The sequence below is a fragment of the Phoca vitulina genome, unplaced genomic scaffold, assembly GCF_004348235.1.
Source record: "Phoca vitulina isolate PV1807 unplaced genomic scaffold, GSC_HSeal_1.0 scaffold13, whole genome shotgun sequence".
Classification (NCBI taxonomy): domain Eukaryota; kingdom Metazoa; phylum Chordata; class Mammalia; order Carnivora; family Phocidae; genus Phoca; species Phoca vitulina.
In genome coordinates, this window is record NW_022589716.1 from 30,052,543 (window position 1) to 30,069,256 (window position 16,714).

The window sequence follows — 16,714 nt, forward strand, 5'->3', positions numbered from 1 at the left end:
TACTGGTGTGCGCAGTCTTCAAGCTAGATGAGCATCTCCTAAAGTGTGCTCCTCAGAACATCTGGTCCTGCAAGATGCTGCATAAGCAAAGGGTTCTCTTGTCAGGTAAATTTGGGAAAAGCTGCACGCTAGAGTCCTCTTGGATATGTAAACTCAATACTGTACTCTTAAAAGCCCTGAGAACTAAAAGAACAATGTTTTCTTCTGTTTTTCCCAGTATTTTTGAAAAAGTAGTTTTTTTTAAACTGCCTCACATTTGTACATGATACTTGTTCCATAAGAACACAGTGTGAAAAATGCTGCTCGGTGTCACACAAATGGTCTTTGAGTATAACATACACTGATAAAATATAAAACCACAAGAGAAAATAAGTCTAGGGTGGGAACACAGAATTTACCTTTACCCATTGTATTTAATGTATCAACCCATTAATCAGAGGGTCATGTCAGGGAGGCAGTGCATAATCAAGTTCCTTACCTGTGGAAGGTGATCATTACAAGGCAGTACAGGTAATATGTGACATGTTGTATAGAAATTAAGCGGGAAATTAAAAGAAGTAACAGGAGTGAGCTGCAAAACGCATAATACTTCCAAATATAATGATATCACGGACAACATTATATTAGAAAAATGAGAAAAAATTGTAAATTTCTAGATTTATATAAAAATTTACATCAGGAACAACAAACAACTTATTTACAGCTACAACAGAAGTAGTAATTATGTTTTTGCTGAGTTATTGTATTTACTCTTGGGAACATGATGCTTCTTCATGGGAACTAGGCTTGGCTGACATCTATCATTGATCTTCCGAAATCACCTTTTTCCAGATAAAATCAGTTTCAGTCTCAAGAATTACAGAGTTTGTACTTATGTATAATAAAAACCACACATTATACCCCTACCACTCTATTGTGATTCATTGGCTGGTTTAGCCCCACTTTGGGGTCATAAAACATTTGCTAAGAAAAGTAATGATGTAAAATAGAAGGGGAGAATGCTTAACTACTTCAGAATAAGTATGTAAAATGAATTTGGAAAACTATTTCTAGAAGGAATGAGATGTGACTTCCAAACACTGCAGGTCTCCAGGAACCCGTAATTAGCTATTTTAATTAGCCTTGTTTGGAATTATTTTATTACTCTACTTTATTTACTCCTAAATCCCATAGAAGTGAATTTTTAATGGCTATAAACCATAACCTTAACTGTCTCTCAGACTTGTATTCTCTCAGATTGTTGAATCAATTAGGCCTATTTTTTTAAATTGGCATGAATTCTATGTCCCTGAGGAAGAGACCTCCATCTATAGTCTATAGGCTGACAGCAGCCTTGAACCATGTATTGTTTAACCCACACTATTAAAACATTTTTGGGTAATTTTGCCAACATAACAGTTTCTAGCTTTTTGTGAAAAATCCAAAGATGTACTTTCTCCATGGCAATAACCAGCTGGAGTTGAGTAGCATTTGAAACCTTTGGGTGGTCTGAACCTTTTGGGTGACATTTTTCATCAAGATATATTATTCTTATGTTTTCTTACTGGTAGAGTTAGGATAACATAAACTAATTATCATATCTAGATCCAGTCAAATGTAGGGAAATTGAAAGGACAATTTCAAAAGCCAAATAGCTAAAAAATAAATAAATAAGAGAGCATATGATTATGTTTTTATTAAGGTTATTTGTTGCTTGTCTCTGGTTTGGATAGTTTCTGGCCCATTTGATTAGCACTGGTCATAATGCTTGCTTTGCAAAACAGAATGAGTGTGGAAATGATTGAACTTGTAAACAGACAGGATGGTTCTGGTAATTTTCTTTTCTTCCCATCATGAGAATGGCTTATCCCAGACAAGGGCTGCCTTTTCTCAAAGTGAAAAAGTGACATCCAACATAGCTGCAGTCAACCCACCCCGGAGAGCCTACGAAATAGCAAATAAACCTTCATTACTGTAAACCACCAAGACTTTGGAGTCATTTGTTACTACAAAAGAACATAGTAAAAGTTGACTGATACAAAGGAAACTTCGTCCATAAATAGTGAAAATGCTCTCTATGTGTTTAATATGCAAAATGTGCCTGTGTCTAAAGAATTTAAGAGGACATTAGAAAAAACACCATGGTGACAACTATAATCAACAAATGGAAAATATGTGTGACAAAAAACTAAATGAACTAAAAAAGCGTCTGTATTTTTCTATAGTTAAAAAAATGCAAATAAAGTAAATGCTGTTAAAAGGTTTAACGTGTAAGTGGAAAAAAATTATCCAAACCTCAAAACTTGTCTGTGCTCATTCATTTGCATCACTTGGCCAGCCCCCGCAGAATATGGAAAGGTGAGTACTGTGGCATTTCTGTGAATCTAAGAACTGATTCTTGTAATCTTACTGAAAACTTTGCACATGGCTCATTTCACAATTTCTTAGAGTTAAATCCTGGTATCATTTCAAAGTCCAACTTGCTATGATTAATAGGGAAAAACAGTTTTTAAATAAGAGTGAGGCCAAAAAGAGAAAGTGATCAATTTTGAAATTCCCTCCCTACAAGATCAATCTGGGTTTTACACTAGACAGATATACCCCCTTGAGATGAAACACACACACACACACACACACACACACACACACACACATAATAACAATGAATGGATCCAAACTACTCAGGGGTGAGATGCCAAGCAGTGCCCAGGAAGACCAAAGGCTAAGCAATCTTTACCAACACCAGTAGTGGTGCTCAGTTCATGTGACCATCAACAATCACAGTTGACTTTGGGTGCCTACCAATAGTTCCACACCTGGGAAGGTGTGAAAGCCAGAGAATATTCAGTTACACGTGGCGTACTAACAATTATGTTCTCTAAGGGAGCTAATGTTAATGAAGAAAAAACTCAGCGGAGATAGAAACTGCCTAGCTTATAAATAAATGAACATCAATGTTTTATATAAGCCAAGAATTCCATTTCCCTTTCAGAGTCTAAATTGTCCTTATTAATAAAATTCAACCACTGAAATATCAATGCTTATACTTTCTTCATCATAAACGATGAAGAAATATTCCTTGAAATATTTCTTTAAAACATTTAAATTTTTATGACTTGATGATAGTGTGTCTCAAAGTGTTGCTCAAAGACCATCTGAATCAAAAATCCTGAGTCATTTATAAAGAGTGCAGATTCCCAAGAAAGACCCTGCACTATTGGGTCAGAATCTCAGAGACTGGGATCATGGAATGAACATTTTAAAGAAGCTCTCCAAATAAAACTTCTCACATAGCCACTAGAGTTCACAAACAAGCCCTTAAGACATGTGACTGTATCTTATGTCTCAGGTCCTCATGTGCTCATTTTCAAAAGCACAGATATAATGAAGTATGGCAGAGACAGGTTAGCCATACTTCCGACCTGTTCTCACTTCTCCCTTGGCACACACTGGACCACATATTCTTACTTCCTTTGCTCTCAGTGTGACCATGTGACTGGAGACCAGTCAAAAGAATGGGCACATAGGTGGGATGCCCAGGTGGCTCAGTCAGTTGAGCATCCGACTCTTGATTTTGGCTCAGGTCATGATCTCGGGTCATGGGATCCAGCCCCATGTCAGGTTCCCTTCGTGCTTAGTGCGGAGTCTGCTTCAGATTCTCCCTCTCCTTCTCTCTCTGCCCCACCCCCCATGAGCACTAAATAAATAAATAAATAAAATCTTAAACAAACAAACGAAAAAGAATGTGCACATAGGTAACATATGACATCTAGACCTATTGCATAAAAACCACCCATGTGGCTTCTTTCACCCTTTTCTTTCTGCCAGCTTGAGGGAGACAGAGGCAATAACCATGGATTTTAGATGTTGTAATGAAGGGGCATAAATGGATGGAGCCAGAGAGCTTGATTTGGACCTTATCTAAACAAGAAACACAGTTTGGTTTGAGCTAATCTATTTTCAGGTTTGTTACCGTAGCTCTTGTAATCTTAATTAAAACACCAGGTCCATATAAATGCATTTTCATGAACGCAACCAATGTTTAGCTCTCCCTCTTACCAGTGCACAGATTATGTCTTAGGACTCGCCTAGTACTACTGTGGTGTTTGTTTTGTTTGTTTTTAATGACAAAAGCACCAACTAATGATCATCCTCAATTTCTGCTTAGAATGTTAGGAAACAAAGCCTTTACCATCCGTGATTTGCACTAAATTAACAACCTTATTTTTACTTAAAGCAGAAACCATCTGTCAGAGCTCTGCAATTTTTAAATAAGTTCTTGTTGAAACACTTATCACTGTAACGGTGGATTTAAACTTCCAGCTTATGCATGTAATTTTCTTGATGGGCTTAAGTCTCCTTCTGACTTATATCTGTGGGTGGATAGACTCAGAGCAAGGAAAACTCTGCAGTCTTTAGAGTGGGACAAAATGATTTTCTCATTGTACTATGGAAGACCATTTAGGGGATCTGAGAATGAAGTAGAAGGGAAAAGCATGAAGCCTGCTGCTGTGATAAACTGTAAGTGGAGTGGGGCGCCTGGGTGGCTCAGTTGGTTGAGCGTCTGACTCTTGATTTAGGCTCAGGTCATGATCTCAGGGTCCTGGGATTGAGAGCCTCATGTGACTCCATGCTCAGTGGGGAGTCTGCTTGAGATTGTCTCTCCTCCCTCTGCCCCTTTCCCTGCTCGCCCACTCGCATGCTAAGCAGTCCTTAGTCTTTACTCTCTGTTTCTGGTCTCTCTCTCTTTTTTAAGGTTTTTATTTATTTATTTGAGAGAGAGAGATAGCAAATGAGAGAGAGAGCACAGAGGGAGAATGAGAGTGAGAAGCAATCTCCCCATGAGCAGGGAGCCCGATGCGGGGCTCAATCCCAAGACCCCGAGATCATGACCTGAGCTGAAGGCAGACGCTTAACTGACTGGGCCACCCAGGCACCCCGCCTGGTCTCTTAATCCCTGGCAGGGCTGCATTTCTCCTCCATGTGCATCAGTTTTCTTGGCTGCCTAGTTTACATAATAGAAATAAGTCTGCCTCAAACTCCAAAATTCAGAATTATTTCCTGTCGGGTCAAATAACAAATTTCCAGAAGAGAGCATCTGATTGGCCCAGCTTGTGTCCGGTGTCCTTCTCTGGGCCAGTCAGCCAAGGCCAGCTGAGACATGCTCCACGTAGGTGCAGCCCACGGGGCAGGGAGTCCCTGGGGGCAGGCAGTCACTGATGCGTGTACAGGCTAGGCACCTCAAAGCCATCCCCATTCCTCTATTTCTAAGTGTCACTGTGTTGTTAAACAAAAAATGTCAAGTCTTCCATCCCCAACCACAGATTAACCAAGAAGGAGGGAGGAAATCCAAATATTTTCTAGAACCATGTTTTCCAAAGTGGGGTACAACTATTCCAGGCAAGAAAATCCTCTGGAGTAAAAGAAAAAAATACAATAAACCCTCTTTATAGATTTACTTTTATTTAAATATTTTATTTTTAAAGATTTATTTATTTGACAGAGAACGCAAGCAAGCAGGGGGAGCAGCAGAGGGAGAGGGAGAGGCATCTCTCCCCTGAGCAGGAAGCCCAATGCCAGGCTTGATCCCAGGACCCTGGGATCATGACCTGAGCCAAAGGCAGACGCTTAACCGACTAAGCCACTCAGGCACCGCCATTTAGGTATTTTAAATTTTTACATTTTTCCATATAGTAAAAACACTAAGACTATAGTATATTTTTTTGTCTAATAAATAAATCAGACATTTCAAACAAGTAACATGTATTACCTTTGTAAACCCTCACAACCATCCTATAAGGATAAGTTCTATGATTATTCCCTGTTTACAGATATGAAACAGATTCAGAGGTTAGGCAATTTGTCCAAAGTCTGTAGTAATGTCAGAGTTAGAACTGGAATTCAAGCAAGCTAGCTCTTAGATGCCTGGTTTGTACCCACTATGCTTCCTAAGTATGTCTGGGAGAGAAAGAGCTAGAGAGAGAGAGAGAGAAGTATAGGGTAGAGGTGCTTATAAACATTTTAATTATGTATTTGCATATATCAAAAGGTTCTGAAGAACATCATGCTAGAAGGCAGATAATATGTAAATCAAAAAATTGAAGCCTGTAATTTTTGTGAAGATAGAAAAATTTTCCTTCAAAAAGCAACAGATCTAGGTCTGAAGCCCAAATCTACTATTGTGTGGCTTTCAACAAATCACCTAACTGCTATGAGGTTCAGCTTGTCAATGTAGAATAAGAGTAATACACCCTTCCTTGATATTATGAACAATAAACCCAGTGTCTGATTGAACAATGATACTATTACTGTTATTTCAGGGCTAACCAGTCATCAGCAAACCCACCTTTTCACTTCTTGTGGGACCATAAGCCCCCGAGGACAAGGGGATTCCTATTTATCTTTCTATTTCTTACACACTTACAGGAGTTTTCACTTGGGGAGAGGTTTGGGGTAAGGTTCAACAAATATTAATTTGAATACATTCCTATCAGTTTCATCAACAATGCTCTCAGTTTTTTCTCTACTTAATACTAAGATTATTCAACTAAAGGGCTATATTTATTATAGTAAAATAGTATTATAAGACATAAAACATCTTTTATATATCAACAGATATTTGATGGATGCAAGAGTAAATCAATGAATGAATAAAATGGATGGATGGGTGGGTGGATGGATGGATGGATGGAAAAAAGAATAAAAACAAGGACAATAGGCAAACTCAATGAGTATTTCTAATTCACAGATTCCATATTCAAGTGCTTCAGAGAAACAGGATTTTTCATCTCCACTTCCAACTACAAACAACAAATATTTCCTTTAGAGATCAAAATATTTTGCTTTATCCACATAATAGCAGCTGAAGTTTGCGTGTCAATTGACTCAGAACATACTTGTCTGAATGTTACTATGAATTTGTTAATATTTTGGACTCCTGTAAATGTCAACAGTCACATCAGAATTGAAATGGATTCAAAAAATTGTTTTACAATTGGGATATATTATTCATTCCGTCTACAGATGGATTCTCTAGCGTTTGGCATGACATGTTAACCTACCCGTGTCCGCTCCCCTCTCCCCAGTTAGGAGCAACACATTCAGAGGGATATACTCTAAGGCACAGATGCTTATTCCTCAGGAATCCACCAGTCATCTGCTTTATCTTGATCTCACAACTTGTGATGGCATAAATGCCTGCTAAGATACAACTTTTTCAGCTCTAGGGAAAGGAAAACCACTGGGTTCTCAGAGAAACACTTCACACAGTGATCAGTGATGCAAATGTGATGGAAGCCAAAAAGTCCATGAACCTTATCTGTATTCTTTACTTCAAAGTGTTGTAAGAAACTGTTGTTTTAAGTTTGACGAAATTACAAATATAAACAGTAGAGAAGTGTAGTTCAAGGAAAAACGAATGTCTAAGACAAAATGGCATTACATTCACAGATTATTTGTGGAAATTACTGTTCTGAGTTAATCCCATCAAAAATCCCATCAAAAAGCACATCATGGTGTCTTGTCACCTTAATGAAGGGTCTAGCAACTGGACACGTCTTTTCAGAAAATTTCTACTTGGCTTCAGGCTTGTCCTGTCTAAGCTACCTGAGATGACGTTTGCTTTACAGTCTTGAGGAAAGAAAGAAAGTAAAAACAAAAAAACAAACAAAACAAAACAAAACAACAACAACAAAAAACCACAACCAAAGATGTTGATACAGAGGGTGTAAATCCCATGCCATCTGGGTATGTTGCTAACAGTTCTCACCTCTGTCACACCAGGATTTACGAAGCAATTTTTAGCATTAAGTCACTTCAGCCTTCACTACCTGCTGTTTGGCATCTCACATTGTCCTTTGAACATCCCAAAGGCTATGTTGTTGTAAGTGGATGGCAGTGTCCAGGGCTGTCATTTCAAGAAGAGCATGCACACAGCACAGACACAAGAAGCTGGATCAGAGACCAAATACGGCGAAAGCCTACAACCTGTTCCTTACTCGGAATTAATTTCATCAGCCATCTTCGGACAAAAATCAACTCTTTATTAACAGGCGTGTATGCAATAACCTGATCAGCCTTTGAATTCCTGTCCAGTTAATATTTATCATGAAATGCCCATGAACTAGTCTTCTAACCTTATTTATAATAGGGTAATTTCTCTGCTGCATTTGAATTTCTAATGATTTTATAGTGATATCAGCAACTGCATGGTAATTACACTAATTCCCAGCTTTTCACGCTGTTGGTAACTAGATTAATAATTAAGCTACAGATAATCCATGTCCAGTCTCTTATTTCTGACTTGTCAATTCCTAGTTTTCCAACTAATTTCTAAGAGGATGCTAATTCCTCTTGCCTCGGAGAGATACTGGGTTGTTCTGTAGATAAGCCAATGGACAGGAAGTAGCAAAAAAAAAAGTCACAGAATGAGTGGAAGATAAGACCCCTCTCAAATGACAATGACCTGTGTTGCTTAGGAGTTATAGGGATTCCAAAGAGAAATTCCTAATTGTCACCTACCATGAAACAATTTTTCCTTCTTATTGGCATCAAATAAATGGTGACTGCTCTTAAGCAAAGCAGCCCCAGGTTGCTGCCACTTCCTTATAAATTATCTGCATAAGTGAATTACAGCAGTATAAATAATATATGCAGTTTCCATACTTTAGTATCCTCATTTAGGCTTTTAACATGTAGAATTCCCTAGTCTATTTTGGGAGAATATTTCTGATTTTTATCCCAAATGAACAATAGAAAGTAAACAATTTATTCACAAGAGAAGAGATTTTAACACAGTTTTACTATGGGCCAATAATAGAAGAAATAAAAGCCAGGAAATTAAAAAAAAAAAAAAAAAGGTAAAAACAGCTATTGTGACCTTCAATAAACAGCAGTGAAGTAGCTCTTATAGATCACGTTGCTGGCTACAGGAAAAACACAACCAAAACCCAAACAGAACACCTTTGGTGTGAGTCCCAACGCCACAAGCTCCACATCACCAAATGAGGAATGTCCTTCTAACATAGAACCCTTTAGAGACTCCTGAGACACCCCCCTGCAAGAAAAAGGCAGAAAGCAGTGTGGGAAAGATAAAGCTGTTTGGGGACACATTACATCTCTCGATGATTAAAAAATGCATAGCATACTGTAACTAATGTGTCTTTGTGCCTTGATATTTTCTTTTTATCGTGATTAAAAGAGTAAAAGCATCATCTTACTCAGAGATCTGAGACATTCTCAGAGGGGTTTTGCAGAAACTAATACACCCAACTGATGGCTTCCATCAACAGCTAAGGTACTTCATGTCATATAATTTAATTTCAGCATCTGAAGAGTTTGTTCTTGGTGAGGTTCTCTATGAATTCTTATCTAAACTAACATCAAGTTCAAGGTTATGTTTGCCTTTCACATCACACCTGGGAGGTTAGAAGTCATGAGATAAAACCATGATTGCTTCCTATGCTTGGGACTCTGGCCCCTTCATTTCAAGGGCAACATTAAAAGGGCAATCCCCTTACCTCTAGGACTTAGAAAAAAAGAAAGACAAGAGTTTTAGGAGACATTAAATATATATAAATCTGTTGGAGACCAGGAAGGTCACCAAACAAGGGAATAAATCTGAGTGAAGAGTATCTTGAGAAAGACTCTTTAGGCGTGAGTGAAAGAAAAAAAAAAGTGATGTCCTCGGGGGGGAAGGTGATATTTTGGTTCTGAAATTACAAACAAATTCTAGTGTTTAGGCCAAGAAACTGGCTAGGGAAAAAGGAAGGAGTTTGAGGGCAGAAGTAAGTAACAGGGAAGTCATTAGGGACTCCACCTAATGGAACAGAGAGGCTAGGATATTGCTATTCAGAGTGTGGCCCATGGGCCAGCAGCATCAGCTTCATGAGAGAGATTACTGAAAATGCAGAATCTTGGGCTCCAACCCAGACCCACTGATTCAGAATCTGCATTTTAGCAGGTCCCCAGTTGATTCATTTGCCATCAAAGTCTCAGAAGCACTGGACTAGGACATACAGTGAGTTGGGCATGTGGTTGAACTCTGGGGAGATTTCTGCTCACGGGAACTTTGGGCATTGCTGATTTTTGTGTTTCCTTAAACAATGGCCTTGAATATTAAAACAAAACCACTAGCTCCACTGCATCTGATGTGAAATGTCAGAAGCCCTTGGCTTAGGATAGTGACACTTTCACTAAGGACTCTGCGCCTTTGTACCACGATCATTAAGAGAATGACACCTGAGGGCTGGTTTGGGGTGTGCCATAATAGAAGAAGCTGTGGCACAGGACTCAGGCACTGAGGGTCTAATTCTACTTCTTCAGAGTTCTATGATTTTAGGAGTGGCTCAGTGCTGAAACTTACTTTCTGGCCTCCTGCCTCATCTCTCATTTATAAGCAAGAAATCTGGGCTCAAGGCATTCAGGTATTGGCTGGGTGGGAGCTATGCCTCTTGGCATCTCCAGAACTGAAGCTTCCCGACCCTTAGACTGTCACTCAACCAGTTCCTTTCCATACTTTTAACCAAAAGAATCTTCTAGCAGATGATTTCCATGAAGAGCCAGCACACTGTTTAGCCTCTGAGGAGGACTCCATAAATAGAGGCTCCTAAGACTAGGGCTGTTATTTTTACTATTACGATGATTATTTTGCCATTCTGTGCCTCCATCAGGGTATGACTCTGGTAAGGAATACAGTGGATGAAGAAAATATGAAGGTGTCTTCAGTAATTAGAAAATAACAACATAATTAAACATTTCCAGCCACTGAGAAGGGACCAAGAAGAAATGGAAAGGAGTGAATGAAGGTAATGCAGAATGGTGAAGACAGAGAAAGGCAAAAGTGCATGCCTTACAGGTCCCAGGGTGGGCCATGAGTGCCACATATCACATGACTGATAAACCCTGGCACTGCAGCTTCAGCTGTTCTGTGACCTGCCTCACACCCTTCATCGAATGACAACTCCCTAAGTCAGTAAGGGCTGGGAAGCAGGGCTGCTATTGGCTGCTATGGTTGGAGTTCACGCTCATCTGTCAGTGCCTGCACCTGTCTGGTTGGCACCCAGGGCATACTGGTTGTTAGATGCTTGGACCTCTAGAAACAAAGTTTCTAGTGATTTCTCAAAAAGCCTTTATAACTGACCAACTCTAATAAAAGGATTCCTTTATTTATTTCATGAATGCGTGCATTTGTTCAACCAATATTCACTGACTACTTGTTACATCAACCAGCCTTGTGCTGCTTGTTAAATGCTTATTAAACTATTTTCATATGTGCTGACGTTCACTTTCCCTTGGGTGCAGAGCCAACAGTCACTTGGGCTCTGTCTTCAAGGAGTTCACAAGCCAATGTGTCACCGCAGTCAATGTAAATTGTGAGTATCTTAGCATTAAGCAAACTTGGATCAATGAGAATCCTGTTTTCAGCATCTAAATCTGACACCCCAGCCCTGATCATTTTCCTGCACAATCTAGCACTGAGGAAGGTATGCTTTTGTTCAGTTCTTTACAACTGCATGCATGGTCAAGCTTCTTCAGTGCTAACGTGTCCTATCTGGGGAAGCTTCTTTCCTTCTTCATCTACAATCCTACTTGACTTCCACAGTCACCCCAACCTATGTGCTCTAAAAAATTAGAAGAGAAATACAGGAAGTCACCAACAGTTCTCCAATTGCACAATATTAGAAAAGATTCTTTTGGAACATGTTCCATCCAACAGCTTAGTCAACAGAAAGGTCCCTTCTTTGTTATCAGCAAATAATCTTATCATAAAAACACTTAAAGATCACTCAGGATCTTAAATCAGGCCAACATTTCCGAAACTCACCACAGACAAGACTCTCCAGCTGTTATTTTATATTTATTTTAAAAATAAATTTATTTTGAAACTTCCTTACTACATGTAGTTCTAGCCATTGATTCTTTCTAATACACTGCCTCATTTTTGCACAACAAAACCCTCTTTTCTTTTAGAAAATAGGTCTTTCTCATCAGTAGACAGAGCTGACCCTAACTCCCTGCTATAGGGATCATCTCCTAAATAAGGTTGATTCAGCTAAAATCGAGAGCCACTGAACAAAAGATTGTCTGGTCCATTAGGATCTCTAGCATTAAGGGACCACAAGAGCTTGGAGTTGCTGGAGGCCACCTTTGACACCACCAGGAGTCTACGTTACATGGAATCAACATTGAGGGAAGCAGAACCAAGAGACAGAAGGAAAGGATGACTGTTCATGAAATTGGTTGAACCTGTGGCCCCAGCAGAAGGGGAGACTGGGTTCTCAGGGAACAGAAATGAGGCAGAGCTTGGGATAAAATATGTTTATCAATGATCAAAACTTATAAAAGGAAAGAAGCAGGAGCAGGACTAGGAAGAGAAAGAAGTCCAACTGTGATATGATCCAACAATGCCCTGGACATGTTCCCAGGAGGCTCTGGAAGGACGGCCCCTCAGAACTCCCTAGTCTTGAGCAGAAAGGGCTGACCTTTAATTCCTGCCCTGATGAGTCACCAGATGTGGGCGGCTGCAGACAGGGTGAGACTATGGGCAATTGGCACTCCACAGCTGAGGAGATTGGGAGGGAGCTGAGACCTAGAGGCTCTCCATTGACCCCACTACCCACAGCGAGGCAGCAAGTCTATCTGGGCGGTGCATCTCTCTGACAACCCTACAGCTCAACTAGAAGCCAACTAATCATTCCAGTGATGTGGAGCCAGGAAACTCCCTATTTTCTTCAAGCCAGTTTGAGCTCAGTTACTTTTATCTGTATTCGAGAGACTGTTTCCCTTCCAAGTTAAAATTCCCTTGGAACTTCAAGATTCCAGAAAATATATACTACTGAAGTAGACTGGGGAGCCCAGTGTAAACCCATACCCCCAACATCATGGCAATCATGTCTGCTAATCAAGCCCTACACTTGCAACCTTCCCTTGGCTCATACACTTCAAGTGATAAGATAGTGAAAATGGGATGTGTTTGTTTTATTGGACTGAGGGTTTTGTGATTAAAACTGACAAGTCACTTGTGGTAAAGGACTTGTATGTCACAAAACAAAGTCCATCATATTTTCATTTGAATAAACTTCACTATGATGGGAAGAGTTCTCAGTTTTGCCTCTGGTCAGGAAGATCCTCTCTAACCTGTTTATCTCTCAATAATTCCCATCCTCTCAAGAACAGAATTGCTTGTTTCTCCAAGAACAGTGATTTATACATTAATAATGCCCTCTTTGTTCCTGCAAGTGACCAAGTTTGCAGGAGTAAGCATGAGAGTAAAATCGAGCCAACACTCCAGGCTCTTACTGGGGAGCAATGCTTATTAAATTATTTTCATATGTGAAGTTCATTCACTCGGGTAGCTATTTTGTTAAGCTTCTGAACTTTTAGCAGTATTTCAATTTATACCAATGTAGCATAAAATTTGTAATTCCAACACCCCAATGAAAATGATGTGAAAATGATGTGAATATACATACACGTATCATTTTCATATGTATATCATATGTAAAGAGATCCAACAGCATATATTAATCATCATGTTTAAGTGTGTATATGAGAGAGACAGAGAGGGAGGAGGAGAGAAAGAGAGAGAAAAAGGGAGAGAGTTGGGGGGGGTAGAGAGAAGGAAACCACAAAGACTCCACAAAGACTCGAATGTATGTCATGGTCTAAAACTAAATAACAAATGATAAGGTGTAATAAGCATTGTTCAGCACCATTAGGTAATTGAAACAAACTTGATCTCACTTGCCTTTACAACACTCCTTGCTGTAATAAATTATGTTTATAAACCTCCCTGGATGAACTATCTTTTGTAGAGTTTCTTATATTCCAACTCAGTTGACAGAATCCAATACTTGGGTTATCAATTTTCTTAGGGTAATTTAAGGAAGCAATAACAGTACATATGCTGTTGGTCTTGCACTGAAACTTATTCAATAAATACAAAAAACACAAACAGACCACTTCTCACCTCCAGAGTGTGGCGGTGGGCCACAGAGCAGGACGACTCCCTGGCCTTCACGCACAGACACCGTACTTCTCATTTTGGTTTTAAAATTTTCAAGATCTGATTTGAAAACAAAACAAAACGGAATTTCAGAAAGGGCAATACAAATTAAAATCTTCACACAGAGACAATCCGGTAATTTTTAAAACCTTTTCTCAGGAATCTCAAGAGGAGAACATTTGCTTGGAGAAGGAAAATTAGGATTTTGATTTCTTTATCAAGGCTTCTTAGAAATTCAGCAATACGATAAGAATATAGACCCATTAATCCTGTGGTGCTGGAACAGTGTCAAAAGTGGCCTGGGCTATCCCAAAGGATGAAGCATATTGGAATGAAATAACCAGACAATATGACTCAAAGAAGGAAATGAAGTATCTTGAACCAAAAATATACATAGACCAATATCCACATTTGCAATAGTGATTCATCAAATCGTGAAGACGTGTAGCTTTACCTATTAATGAAAGCCAGCTATTCATGAATTTCTCTCCTAAAATATTTTATCCTAAGTAGCCCAAATAAATTTTATTCTACCTATAAATACTTCCATACAGGTAGGTATCATCGAAAACTACCATCCAGGTAGAATTCAAAGGATCACAGTAAACTAGGTCCACCTATTTCTTTATATTTGTAGCTGTGAAAAAAATGAAAACCATTTTTATAATTGTCCAAAGACTCTTTTTTCCCCCAAGTTTTTAATAAAGCAATCAAGGCAAATGCTATTTTGATCAGCAGTGATTATTATTTTTTTTTAAACTGTTTAATTTCTTCCAGTCACAGTCCAGGACAACAAATTCTGATTCTCATTCTCCAGCATAAATTACAGAAGGGAGAAAATTCTGTTGGTTCATTTTGAACAAAGCTTAAACCTTTGGGGGAAAAGGAAGAAGAGAAAAAATCTGTTTCTTTGAACCCAAAACTTGTGAACTCCACAGTTAATATACTCAGTGGTGTCACTTTATATATCAGAACAATTGCACTGTCAATTTGTGAAAGAATACACTCATTTCATAGCTCTTAAGGGTTCATATAAATTACCTATGTGGTGAGGCAGTGTGTCTACTTCAGAACACAACTTGGAAAATTTCAACTCTGCCTTGAAAAAGGTAAAAAGCAAAATAATTATCTTCAAACGGATAAAACTACAGACTGTAGACAGCTATGAATATTCTAAGCACCTTAAATCAGCCTACCAGATTGAATGAAATAAGAAGGTCTACTTGTCTCATTTTAATGTTACTGAAAAACAGCATTAAATTACTAGGTTATAAGCATGGAATAAAGCTATTCAGCAAAACTCACTATGTGCGCCCATAAAAGAAGAAAAAATTGTGTTTCTGCACTTATTTTAACAGGAAGTTCCCCTACGAAAACGATATGATAACACAGTATTATATTATCTTAAATGTGTAACTAAAATGCAAAATAATCAAAACATTAAAGTTCCTGAAGTGTGCCTGAGCTGGAACTGCAAAACCATACCATCCAAATATTTCCCAGTATCTAAATGGGGGAGCGCATCATATCAGACTGTAGCCTATATATGGAAAAATAATATCAAATGACGATTTTTGGCAACCAAGTATGTGTCATCATTGCTAATTTCTTACCCAATTCTTGTTTTATTCTGTTACATAAATTCACACCATGGAAGTGATTCATCACTGATTCTAAGCTCGAATATGCAAAAAAGGATAAAACAGTTCTATGGAAACTAATAATGTCTCTTCTCCCCTAAAAGTAAAAATCCCTTTTGATTAAAGCACTAACAGGGCCTGGAACAGACCTGCCCATTGCTCTAGACACTTGCATTGATACTGTCTCTAATTCTATACAAGGGCAAAGAACATTATTTTTGGGATACCTGTAGTCAGTTTGTGGAGCATAGACATGAGGGAAAGAAAAGAAAAATACCTATACTGGCTTCAACATGTTTTCCAGGGCTTTGTTGCTACCAAATCACTGTGACTACAATGAATTTTTGTTTTCTTTAAAACCTAATCCCCTGAATTCTTAGTTCATGTTACTCCAAGTGTCGTCTAGGACCACCTGCATCATTATTACCTAGGATTCCTATTACAGATGCAGATATCTGGGAAATCACTTAAAACTAGTAAATTAGAATGGGATCTGCATTTTTAACAAGCTTACTAGCTGAAGTCTGCACACACAAAATAGAACTTTGTGGCTTCCTACTAAGATGTAGCAAGTTCAACCCAGATTAAGTATCTTAAAACGTATCTCAAACTTTTTGGAACATATGAAAATGCTCATGAGGTAAAGAAGCTTTGAAACATCCATTTAGCAGCAAGGATGAAAAGTGAAGCAGTCACTTATTGAACAAGTATCCACTGAAGACTTCAGCCTGCTGCAAGCATGTTCTGAACTATAAATCACTGGAGCCTCCTTTCAAGGAGAGCCCTGTCTGGTTAGAGACGGACTTGACACCAACAGTGAGAACCTTGCTCTTATCGTGGTAAGTACACAGAGGAACAAACACTCAACCTAGAGATGGAAGAGATGCCTTGAAAGAGCAGCAGTTCCTCAGTCAAATCAAGGATGGTGTGTGGGGGGTGGAGAGGGAGATTCTGCTCAGACAGAGGGGTCAACAAAGGAAAAACACTGATGAATAAGAACACCTGACAAAATATAGCAAGATTTCCTCCCTTTGGGGGGAACACTAAAGGCTACAGAGATAAAGGGAGTCTAATAAGTGTCTAAAAAGTT

General features: G+C 38.8%; 1 protein-coding gene across 4 annotated transcripts in view; it reads right to left on the reverse strand.

Annotated features, from left to right (window-relative positions):
- CNTN3 (contactin 3) overlaps nucleotides 1-16,714 on the reverse strand; it is a 331,836-nt gene that overhangs the window by 135,965 nt on the left and 179,157 nt on the right. For all 4 annotated transcript variants that reach the window (XM_032411781.1, XM_032411779.1, XM_032411780.1 and 1 more), the window contains one exon: nucleotides 13,949-14,044. In XM_032411781.1, the coding sequence (XP_032267672.1) occupies nucleotides 13,949-14,044 (96 nt within the window). The remainder of the gene's footprint in view (nucleotides 1-13,948; nucleotides 14,045-16,714) is intronic.